Raw genomic sequence first — 13,180 nt, 5'->3', positions numbered from 1 at the left:
CTGTTGTAAATAATGTTTTTGTTCTTGCACAGATTTGATTATTTTTCTTTAGACGTTTTTATAAGGCCTTCATTTATTGTCAGGAGCCACAACAAGTCTAAATTGTTTTAAGGGGTTTTATCTCTTAACGTGCCAGTAGCCTTGCAGTGGAGACAGGGTTTGTGCAAGTTTCACCAAGCCAAATGTAAGACTTTTTAAGACCATCAAGAATGAAATATCAGACTTATACAGGGCTAAACAATAAGGAGATTGTTTTTTTTAATGGCCTATCAGATTTATTTTAACTTGCCTAATCAAAAGATTAATTTTAATTAGTTATTTCTTAGCCACATATTTTTAAATAACGTGTCAAATCAAACAGACCCTACTTATATACAATTTTTTAACATTAAAAAAACTCTTTAGAATCCTCAAACTAAATGTATGCACAACAGACTATTATTATATAATTTGTTGGACTGAATGGGTAGCTTTACATAAACCAAGGAAAATTAAGTCCCGTTTATAATGATTTAAAACCTACAAGACAATATTTCAGTTTATTTAAGACATTTTAAGGCCTTACATTTATTATTATTATTATTATTATTATTATAATTATTATTTAAGACTTTAAGACCCCACAATGCTCTAGTGAGAAAAAAAGTTCTGGATGACCTGAGAGTGAGTTAATTACCAATAACAGTTTCTTTTAAGGTGAACCACACTTTTTAATGATCAAATGGAATGTGGCTAAGCATCATTGTACACTTTTTCTTAAGAGCTGCATGCACATTTATGGCTAGCGACTACTCTTTCTGAAAAAAAACATACATTAATAGAGGCACAGAAGCAAGCCACAATTTTCATGCATTTGTACAGACATCTATGCAGGACAACATTTAACCACATAAAGCACAGAAGGCAAACAGACACTGCAGATGTATGATCAGTCAGACTGAGGAAGTACAAGGAGAAACAAAAACATCTAAAAGTGCCTGAGGACCTAATGTTGCACTGGTGTGTACATTGTTTTTGCATTTGATGTGCACACCAGCATGAAAAGTACCGATCTGGTGGATTCTGTAACAGAGTATAAAATAACCTGTAGGGAAAGAGCTGCCAGAGTCTGTGTGTCTAAACGGCACTTGAGGTGTGCAGGCTGGTCTGAAGCAAAGAACAGAGGAAGAATCTTCTTAGTTGACAGGAGGATCTCGAGTCTTCACACTTCCGTCCTCCATCCCGAAGTACACCCGTTCAGCCATGCCCACAAACAAACCTGTCTCAACCACTCCTTTACAATAGAAATAAATACAAACAAAAGAAAATAAATGGCAATAATGTGGTTAGAAAATCACTACTATAAAAATCAATTATTTTTATTCAGCAGACATTAAATTAAACCAACGTGACAGTAAAAGTCATTTATTGTTACAAAAGAACATAATAATCTTAAAAACAAGTTTATAAATGTTTAATGAGCACCAAATAAGCAAATTAACATTATTTCTGAAGGATCATGTGACACTCTAGTCAAGTAATGGGGAAAAACATGAATAAATAAAACTGAAGAAACTGAATCTGAGGATTCTCAGGAGGAAATGGCGTATTCTTTCAAGGGTTCTTTCATTGATTCAGCTTGAGTATGTTTTTATTTATTGATATGTAATTATTTTCCTTAAACATCAATAATTTATTCATATTTTTCTGCCCTTGCAGTGCTTCCTATGTTTACTCTCAAGATTGTTTATTATCAAGAGATGTTTGTCTTCACGAGGAAGAGATAAAAGAACATCTCCATTTCAAGGTTTTTACCATCACAGAAAGATGTTGTAAAGCAACAGTTTTTCATTCCTTTTGCTTTGCTATCTGGCGGAGTACATAATGAAGATTAACCCACCCCGAACAATTTTAGAATCAACACTTCTTTTCCTGCTTTCTGCATTTCCTTGTCCTTTTCTACCAGCTTCTCAGGACACAGAGTATCAGATATCCAAAATAAATGTATAAAACTGACAAAAACAAGACAGAAGCAATAAATGGCTTCTGACAGGATCTGGGAGATACTGGATCTAACACTTCTGGCATGAAGATTGAGCAAAACAACAGAAACTAAATTTTAAAATGCATAAAAATAGAAAACAGTTATGGAAAACTGCAATAATGGTTCACAGTATTAGGGGCCATTCACGTATTGCATCAAAAAAAAAAAAAAAAATACATGGAAAATGCAAAGCGGACTGCTTCCTCTACCAATTTAAATACGCTTGTGCTCCAGTGGTGTCTGCCATTGCTTTGCAACCATCAACTGCACTCTGCAAAGTATATATTGGCTTAATGTGGGTGACGGGGTGTCAAAATAAATATATATATATATATATATATATATATATATATATATATATTATTTTTTTTTCTACATTCTCGCAATGTACATGCAGACAAGTCAGTATTGGTTCAGTAATAATCACAACCGGTTATTATATACTGACGTCATACATCTCATTTGCGCTATGTCACGAAAGAATACTATGGCGGGGAAGGTGACCGGGAGTATAAAAATGTGTATGGAAAGCATCATCAATGCACCGTGATATTAAATATAACCAAATCGATGGCATAATAATCGTAACCGAATCATGAGACTAGTTTAAGTTCACACCCCTATTCTCCAATGAACCACCACTGGCAACTGTAGCTCTGATACAATTTGTATTTACAAAGAAAAAAAACAGTGCATTGTTCGGCTTTATTATCCTATTGGATATAATGAATTGTGTAATTCATACAAACGGTGAAGCTGATAGGTTGGTTCTAGTCATGTGCCATGCATTTTTATAGCAGTATTTTGAAAAAGTAACTCGTACTGCTGTAGGCGCACCTGAAAAAAGCAGTTTTTTTTTTGCTTTTTATATTCAGACATCTCCATCTGAAATAACTTCAGGCATGAATAATACAATATTTATGAATGGCACCTTACTCTTCTGACTGCATTTCTGATCAAACAAATGCAGTCTTGGTGAGTATTCAAGCCAAAAATTAAAAAAAAAATAATTATATATTACCAGCCCCACACTTTTGAACTGTATGTACACAGAGAAAAGAGCAGTCGTGTTGTTGATCTTTACTGACCTGGGATCATCTTAATGGCCGTGTTGACCTCTTTCCAGTTCTGAGCATGCTCAAACTTCCAATCCAGGATAAAGTTACTGTTATCAGTAACCACAGGACCCTAAAGGTACGTACATTTAATAAAGAACAAAAATGTTTTCAGATAAACAAACAAAAAGTAATGACACAATGAGAAACTATGAAAATAATATTAATCAGTGCTGTATACATACACTTTTTATACAACAAAACAGCTGACATTTAAAAATATATATTCTCACGCATCTAAACCTATGCACAGTGGTCTGTTCTGGCTCAAGATTCCAGATCATCAGTTAACTATGCATACAACAACATATTAAAGCAACATTATTGTAAAAAATGATTTTTAAACTATATATAAAAAAAAAAAAGAGCAAGCAAAAGAAAGCGGGTAAAAAAACAGTGCACGATAATAAAAGTATGATGCTGCGCACACGGTTAACGTTAGGCCTAATAATAATCTGTTCAAAGAATGGTTAAAGCGAAAGCGACAACAACTGCTGCTGCTTACAAAGAATCTCGAGCCCTTGAAGGTCTGTGGATGCACGAGTGTCGCACTAGTTCTGTTTACAGGCACGGTTGCTTCGAGTGAGGAAATGGCACAAGAGCTTTTAAACACTCGCGAGCACCAAATCATCTGTGTGCACGACACTAAAGCCCTCATCAGGGAGTGAGGAAAGCCTGTCTCACAGTGCGCGTGATCCTCTGATTCGTTATTTACCTGCTTACTTTTGCTTGCGCTGCTTCTCAATTCTAAGAGCACATTTGTACGGATATAAACAAATGGTCATAAACTAACAGTCTAATCTGTGGTGACGAAGGGCCAGCACTGCATTTTAAAAATGAGTTTCACCCAGCCAAAGTGGCTAATGGGAGTGGCTGTCTAACCCGCCACAACCAAAATCTACTCGCATTTGGCGGGTTGGCAGGTGTTCATGTAAAGCCCTGATAATAATATATATTTTTGTACTATTGAAAAAAGAAGGCTTCCAGGATTAATAAATATAAACAGAACTTTACATTTTAGGACTGGAAATTAATTTCCTGCATATGATATAATAAAGGGGTATGTAATATTCACATACATACTTCAGATTCATAGGGGGCAAAAAAAAAACATTTGTCAAAAAAGTAGCTATTAACTTCTTGCTTGTCAAACTTCAGTATAAATACATCACATTTGCAATCATGCCCACATACTAAAAATTCACAATAAAAGTTGTTATTCTTTTTTTATTAAGTGTCATTCCAACAACATTTTTGTTGTTTTTCACCACATAGTAAATCCTTTTGGATTGTTTAAGATACACTTTTGTTTGTTTGTTGCCAAGCAAGTGAGAATTACTATCTAAATGTGTTAATAAATCAACAATTTATCAAAGAAATACATCAAAAAAAGTTCCAGAACACATCCACCAATTGCCTAACTGTCACAGACAAATGATAGCTCAAAGAGCCAAAACAAACTCCGCAAAAGTTGTTTTGAACTGCTGAAACAAACTAAAAAAGAACTTGCTTTCAGACTAATTATGTTCAAAATGACAATTTCAGTATGTTCTTCAATTTGGTTTGAAGTATGCTGGGACCTTAAATGTCAAGAACACAAGTGTAACTGAGGACTTTCTTACAGCTTTACTGACTGCCATCCTCAGCACGGCTTCTCCTCCAAAGCGGCGGGCGATGGCTCTGGACACAGGCACATACGCCATGGGGATGACCTCCACTGGCACACCCTTCTTCCACTGCTGCCCCAGAGCCTTAGAGTCTTTCCTACACACACACAAACACCACAGCGACGTCACTAAAACACAGCTAAACCTCTTCCAGAAAGAATTGGATGACTGTCTTACATAATTACATCTATCGCACGCTGTGTTATGATGAAACCTGACTGCAGTTCAACATAAACGAGCAGTAATTATGGGATGCTAAATATATACTGAATATCGCAGCTCAAACATTAGAGCGCAGCACTGGCAATGCCAAAGGGTTGATTCATAGGAAATGTATGAACTGAGGAAGTGCTTTGGGTGAAAACACCAGCCAGATGACACAGACGTACCTATAATCTGCAATGACAATGAAGTGTTTGGCGCATCCAGCCACAATCTTCTCCTGGGTTAAACATCCTCTGATTGGAAAGAGGGGAAAGAAAGTGACTTTAAACCTGATGACACCTTAGGGTTTCAGATATGAAAAGGACAAGAAAGACATGTTTGAAATAACCCCACTTACCCTCCTCCTTTAATCAAGGTCAGAGCCGTATCAACCTCATCAGCCCCATCAATCGCTACATCCAGCTAGAAGATACAAAGATCAAGCTCATTTGTCCATAAATAAGATTGTGTTTATTTGAAAGCATTTGTAATTAATTTGTTTGTCCAAAAACGAACAGTTAGTTATTAATTACTCATCCTCATGTTGTTCAAATCCCCTCAGACCTTTATTTATATTTTTGATCCTCCATGTGAAGCTCCAACAACACTTTACTGTGGAAAAACACACTGTAAAAACTACTTTATTCAACTGTATCTTTGACACCAGGTGAGGGTGCGCGCTTATTACAAGCAAAACGGTGCTTGTGTTCCGTTGCTGATTGTAATGGCAATATATTGTATTGCCTGACGTATCATAAAACCACACCCTGATGCTGAGGGAAGTTATAGGAAGAGAGATTCATATTTACAGTGGGTTTAACAGTTTGTTTGTTTGTTTGTTTGTTTTGGCTGATAAAAATTGTTCTTGGAGCTTTGTATGATTACTGTTGAACCACTGAATACACATTCAATCTTTTGACTGTTTTTGGTTTATTTTTTTTAGACTGTGAACTACGGCTGCACAATACAGTTTCCGCTTTGATGTTGCAATGTGCGCATTCTCAATAGTGACCTCACAGGATCTGCTTTGTCTAGTCTGGATCACAGCTGATCAGGGTCCTATTTCAGAAAGAAGGTTAAGTGAAAACTCATAGCATGTTAACCCTAAAATGAGAGAAACTCTGCTTTTCCGTTTCAAAATGACAGGTTTGTCAAACTGGAGAAAACAGGGTAAGTCAAGCCTGTTTCTGAAAAAGAGGTAACCTTAACTCAAGAGTCTGTTACCGTGGTCACTTTGTAAAAATAACCTGGTCAGGAACAGGTTTTATTCTCTAAACTCTGAGTTTCTGTTGGTCTCCTTCCCTTTTTTTTAAAGACGAAGCAGTACTTCTCGCCTTAGCCTTACGTTTCCACCCACCTATTTTTATATGCATTTTGGATATGCGCATAAAAAAATAAATAAAAGAATCGGTTTATGGAAATGCCAAGATGCGCATAACTTTTGAAATGTTATCCTAAACTGATGAGTATGTATAAAAGTGAGTACCTCAAATTAAACATTTCCTATAAACATTAAGCTGTAGTTATATGGATTATTGTTTTGTCAAATTTGTTGTAGAAACTATGCAAGTAGCCTATTTTATGTAATTTATGGCAATTACATCTAAAATAACTTCAAAATTACGGCCAATTCCTCAATTTTTCACGTAAAAAAGTCAAACTTCACACATTACATTGCTTTTTTATTATACTTAAATACTTTTAATGTAAACTTACGCATAACCTGGAGCAGCTGTTTTCCCAAGCTAACTGTCTGTTTCACTGATGCAGTTGTTTTGCTTTTTTAGACATATACTCATATTTGCTGCATGAGCACATCAAGTTCAGCTGGAGAAAGAAATGCTGATCTCTTCTTTCAGATGTTGCCATGGTGACTCGTAATATATGCGCTCGATTGATAATGCCTTTTTAAAGTCACGTGTGCGCGCTTAATTCTGAGTTAGTCAATTCAAAGTTGATTGACTATGAGTTTTGAGTATGATCTGAGTTTTTAAATCTCTCGGTAAGTCAACTCAGAGTTCAAGTTTAAACCCTGAGTTGGTTGAACCTAAACTGAAACAGGCCCCAGGAGTAACAATTCTGAACACGTGAGATTTGTAGAATTACTGCAAAGTTTAACCATAACAGAGTGAAAGTCTATCATTTGCATGAGTTTTAAGACCTGTGACTGTGTAAACATTTTATGAGTTTAAAAAAAAATTAGGTACATGAAAGTGCAACATTTACAACAGTAAATACACAACAAAGACTATGCTGAAGCATTCTTATTTTACGTTTGATTACACTATTTGAATATTGTTAAACTCACAACAAAAATCCCAAAGCACTTTTTATTTTACTTTTATCTCTGCTCTGTTGTATGCTATCAATGCTTGTAATTTGTTTATTATATTTTATGCGTGACCTGCTATCCTACAGAATTATCTCAATCAATCTAAAGTGATGAATTCTTCCAAATAGAGCTATTTGAGTCATTGGTTGAAATTAAGATAATTTGTTTTTATCCTATTTATATTTTGCAATTTGAATAATGCTGTGACTATCATTATTGAAAATTCCAAGTTAGTCACATCTTGGGGCTGCTGAGGGATTTAGATACTTTATTAACAACAGTACAAAAAACGACAAGTCTTCATTTGTTGCTGTTTATTGTTGTTAATTCATTGCAGTTAATTTACAGATAATTTGAACACAAAACTGATATCAAATAAACAAAATCAAATAACTTTGGCCACTACTGTAGGCAAGTTCTAAAGACCTTGTGCTCCCAGCAATCAAAAATACCTTAATATCTGTTCCAAAGATAAATTAAGGTCTCAAGGGATTAGAACGGCATAAGAGTGAGAAAGTAATTACTGAATTTGCATTTAACATAACAGTAAATTTTAAAGGTTGAAAAATTATGTATGATTTAAAGACAATTTAACTTGTCAGAATATGCTGCATGCATATTGTACCAATATATATTTAGAGTTTACAAAAAAATAATAACCTGACATCTTGAGCAGGATTTCCCACTTTTTTTGGAGTCTCAATCATTTTCGTTTGGCTTATTCCCTGCTATTATCAGGAGTTGCCACAGTGGACTGAACCTCCAATTACATTTTAACACCCACACACAATTTGGTTTATACAAATTAATCTATACTGCCCTGTATTTGGACTGTGGGGGAAACGGTAGAACCCAGAGGAAACCCACACAGAAAGAGAGAACATGCTCACTCAACACAGAAAGGCCACAAAGTGACCTTCTTGCTAAAGAGCAACCTTGCTAAACACCTGGCCACCATGCCACCCTTTTTTGTACAATTGTATGTGTTTATTGTTAAAAGTAAGTAACTTCTATTTTAGTATATTTTAAAATGTGATTTCACCATAATCGTCTTCAGTGCAGTTTCAGTGCGAGACCAAATAACATTTCTTATCAGGGACTTAACCAATCTTGAAAACAGTTGTCATGAAAAGTTTTTTTTTAACAAAAAATTTCCAAATTTTGTGGTCAGTCAAGATTTAACTATTTGAAAATATATAATTGAAAAATTTTTATTTGGTTTGTTATGGTTTCAACAAAAATTATATTTAGGGCTTAGTGGCCACATACGTGTACAGCACATTTTAGCTTATGAGTGGCTATTTAAAATACTTTGAATATGTTATATTTTGTTACAGACATACAATTTCATCCTGCAACAGTTTTGCAGCATATGAAATGTCCCAAACAGTATTTTTAACTGTACAAAATGTAGGGAAAATGCTGTTTTTACTCTCTGATAGTCGGATTATTTAAAAAAAAAAAAAGTATATGTTATACATGCATTAAAAACATTCAAAAAGTGTTATATGTAAATTAGGACCACGAGTCCACATATATGGACATATTTTTTCTCTAAAAGTACATCATATCAAAAGATGATTCTTAGGTTTTATTTTAATTAAGGTTAAAAAAGCCCAAATAGCAAAAAGAAATTAAAAATGCATGTAAAAACACCTTGGGCCTTAAGAGGTTAAAGAAAACAACATTCTTGAGCAAGAAGTCAGCATATTAGAATGATTTTTTAGAGATCAATCTACCCAGTGCATGATTCTCTGATATCAATAAACAGACACAACATGAAAGTAATCAAAGAAAGTGTTGATAATCTTTAGAAATTGATTTATTTAGAATATTTTCACTTTAAGCAAATAGTAATGTTTATGTACACGGCTATAATTTATTTGTTAGGTTTAAAATAAAATCAAAAAAACTGTCAGGAAATGCCATCAAAGAAGCACTCTGCTAAATGTAATTACAAAAGCTGTTGTTTCGGACAATGACTTCCCCTTTAAAACTATTTTAGTCTAAACAGACTGAGAATTCTTTTTTTTATTATTATTTCTGCATTTTTATTTACTTGCATTTTTCAGTTATTTTATGCTGTTGTGATGTCGTCTTTAAGATGTGATACACAACACAGCACCAGTCTTCATGGCATGCTGTAGGCTAAACTCACCTCAGGATGTCGGTCTAAATCAGACAGAGGGAGACCATGCTGCAGAATCAGCTGACGGGCCTGGATCAACAATTCAACAGTTACACACAAACACAGACGTTTTCTACCGTTTATAGCTATAAAAACAACAGGTTTTACTCGCCTGGAATGATGTGGGAACACACACAATATTCAGCTTTTCCTGTCTGACCTTCTCAGCTAGAAAGCAAATATCATGCTTTAAGAAATAATCATACAAGTATGAGAACACAATGATATATTAAATGTCTTACCCAGCCTGTCCACCGCATAGACAATAGTTGAGCCGCTGCCCACACCAATTACCTGATTATTCTAAAAGAAAGAAACAGATGTCAATTTAATATCATAAAACCACCTGAAAACCTTGCATTCATCAATATCTTTAATATTTTTTACTATTATTTGCATTTTTTTTTCCATTTAACACTTTAAAAAAAAAATTCAATTACTTTTTTATATACTTTTTAACATGAACATCTTGTACAGATTTTTTTTATTTATAGTTCTGCATTTACTTAGGAATTATAAAAATCTAAAGTTTAGGAAAAAAAACTTATTTTTTTAAAAAGCTTTAAAAAGCTACTATAATAAATGTATTTTCCATTGTTCTTTCATGATAGTGAATACACTAATGGGCAATTATTTTAATTGTTACCCATTTCTCTTTCTTTCTAAAATTCAAACAAAAAAGTAACATTTTGACAACTATGCTAAAACAAATGTGCTGGTTTTCCTTGTAAGAGAGTCAGTTGAACTCCTACAGTAAATGATTTAACCTTCAAAATGTCTGCATGCTGCTTTATCTTGAAAAAACAAAATGGAGTTGAGTATATTGCCATATCAGCTTCCCTGGCTATTTCATGGCAAATTTGGAAGCATTTTTTAACTAGCACTTTTCAATTATAAAAAATTATATCAATGAAAAAAAAAAACCAACAATAAAGAACACATGAAACACAAAAAAGAATGCAAGACTTCTGTTAAAATTGACCATTTTTGAATTAAAAAATAATTCCTTTCATTGTCTTATAAAAAAATAAAAAATAAAATAATAATAATAATAGTAATAGTAATAATAATAATCGGGCATTGCAAAACATAGGTTGTTATGGCAATATTGACATTTTGGAGCACCTTCTTTGAGTAGATGTCCATGTGTAATTTTAGCTTGTCCAATATGTAATCTCGTATAAACCATCTCAACTTGTTTTTAGTTAAAATAATTGTTTGATTTTATTCCTACTTAGGGCTGGATGTTAAAAAGTTTATTGTTTGAGTGCTGCTTTCCATTTAGAATGTAGCTTTTTAATTAGCATTTTCAAGTCTGAAGGTTATTTACACATCACTTAAGTAAATGTTGAATGATTGAGAATAATTGGATCAGTCCACCATGATGACATTAAAACACGAGTAAGAAGAAGCTTAACCTTACATTCCTGTAGATTCAATATCATGAGTTTGATTCTAATCGAATAGATCTACATTGTGTATGTATACCTTGAATTTGGGTTATCGTTACCTGAAAAATATGTAATATGCAATATTGCTGTTGAGTACTGCAAAAACATTATCTCTTATGGTTATAAAATTGCCCTATTTTTTAAGCTTTAAAAACAGTTATGTAATGATCATACTAAAATAAACAAGCAATAATTTAATAAAACATTTGCAAAAATCAAAAGGTGCAAACATTTACATTCACTTTGGAATACAAGAATTTAAAGTATTTTTATTTGTACTGTTAGAGGGATAATAATAATAATAATAATAATAATAATAATAATAATAAAACATTTGTTCTACTTATTCTTTTTTACTTTAAAACCCAAATGTATTGGAAATAATCAAGGGTTGTAATATAAGGTAATATACCTGAGGATTAATAAAATAATAAATAATTACTTCAAAGCATTTTCAGTCTCACTTTCTTGCAACGTTCAGGCAGAAGTTCTGTTTTGGCCTACAATTTATTTTATTTCATTTATTTTCATTTGATTCATTTATTTTACCTCTCTGTAATATGAATATTGCATGTACTTTTATTGCGATGACAATAATAATTTTCTGAAATATTGTGCAGCCCTAATAGAAGGTTCATCTTGGAGAAACAAAATTTTAGAATCACCCATATACCTCTATGCAAAGTAATTTAAGGTATGGCTGCACAATAAATCATTTCAGCATCGATATCGCAATGTGATCATTGGCAATAATCACATCTCAGGATTTGCAATGTTGAGTCTGGATTATAATAAATTAAAAATTTTAATGTGTTTCTGATGCCAGTGAATGTGTGGGGATTTTTAAAAGCATTCAAACATAAGAATTTGTACGGTTTGTAACTTTAATAAAGATTCATTTTATTAAAGTATTTTTATTATTCAATTACTGTACCTGAATACTGTTAGACTCTGTAAAAAACAATAAAACATTGCTTATTTCAATTGCATCTTTTTAAACTATTGATCTATGCTTGTAGATGTTTATTATAATCTGTGCAGATGCACTTCTCCACAGAATGAGTCTAAAATTATTAATTATTTTCAAACAGAGATGTTCAAGTCATTTGGTCAAATTGTATTCATGATGACGCAATATATATTGCAGAATGACAAAATGTCGCAAAGTTCGATTTTTCCAATATCGTGCAGCTCTGATTTGTACCACTGAGTGTGCTACAATCAATAATATAATGTAACGTAACACGAGAGACTGCAGCAGTAAACCACGTAGCTATTTCCAAGCATGCTAATCGCTATAAAGGTTTATTTTGAGCAGCTTTGGCATCCTTATATCACCTAGCTTACTAAATGTGTGAAGCAATCCAATGCGTAAACAAACAAGCTCGCTCGCTCACTTCACAGTCGCTGACTTCACTTACATATGACATGTAGCATCATAGCTAGCATGATTCAAGCTACAGTGCGACAGCGTACACTAACTACAAACTGAACTGTCAGAAAAAAACGCAAATGTAAGCCAGCAGAACTTTGAATTTACAGTAAATAAATAACGTTATATAAATTGACATGCGTGAAGTCTGCCACGCGTGTTCAGTCACGCCTCCTGAAGTGTTTAATACTCCTTTTTTAGACCGCTAAACTTATGTAATTTCTAGATTTATGTAATATATGTCACGTAAAAAAGATAGATACTGAATCTCACCTGTATGTGGTTGTCCACAGCAGCATAAGCCGCCAGTTTCTTGGCCTCTTCAGCCATGCGAGAGCAGTAGAGCCGCCTGCTGCTGTTGATTAGTCGCACGTGTTTGCCCGGTGGAGAGAAGAAGTGGAGGAGAGATCTGAATCTGTAGCTGATCTGAGCGAACACAACCCTCCTCATCACACTGCGCGCTCACTGTCAACACGAGCGTGACCGCGCAGAGACCAAACTAACCGGACCGTGAGCGAAGGGTTAAAGGACGATCAAAACCAAACCTGTCAGATAACAGGAGTCAGGTGTTCTGCTGGACGCAATATCAGAGCAGAGTCCAGTAAGAAAGGTCGGTTCCTGAAGGAATTGTTCACTTGAGTCGGTTCAATCAGTTGACTCAGTGGCAAGCGGTTTCAACATTTAAGGTACCATTTTCATGCTACTAAAATTCTACTTGTGTTGGCCACTGGTTCTATATTATTCTTAAGGAACTACTCTGTGCATTTA

At 33.9% G+C, this 13,180-nt stretch overlaps 1 protein-coding gene across 1 annotated transcript; it reads right to left on the bottom strand.

Annotated features, from left to right (window-relative positions):
• Positions 1-689: 689 nt before the first annotated feature.
• On the bottom strand, positions 690-12,882 carry rpia (ribose 5-phosphate isomerase A (ribose 5-phosphate epimerase)). The gene is given in 9 exon segments (NM_001007289.1): positions 690-1,273; positions 3,112-3,211; positions 4,761-4,902; positions 5,195-5,263; positions 5,368-5,432; positions 9,500-9,559; positions 9,642-9,697; positions 9,772-9,832; positions 12,686-12,882. Coding segments are annotated over 9 exon segments (828 nt in total). The 5' UTR covers positions 12,863-12,882; the 3' UTR covers positions 690-1,175.
• Positions 12,883-13,180: the final 298 nt, after the last annotated feature.

This window comes from Danio rerio, chromosome 13, assembly GCF_052040795.2.
Source record: "Danio rerio strain M-AB ecotype USA chromosome 13, GRCz13ab, whole genome shotgun sequence".
Lineage (NCBI taxonomy): Eukaryota > Metazoa > Chordata > Actinopteri > Cypriniformes > Danionidae > Danio > Danio rerio.
This window is presented reverse-complemented; position numbering and strand designations above follow the sequence as displayed.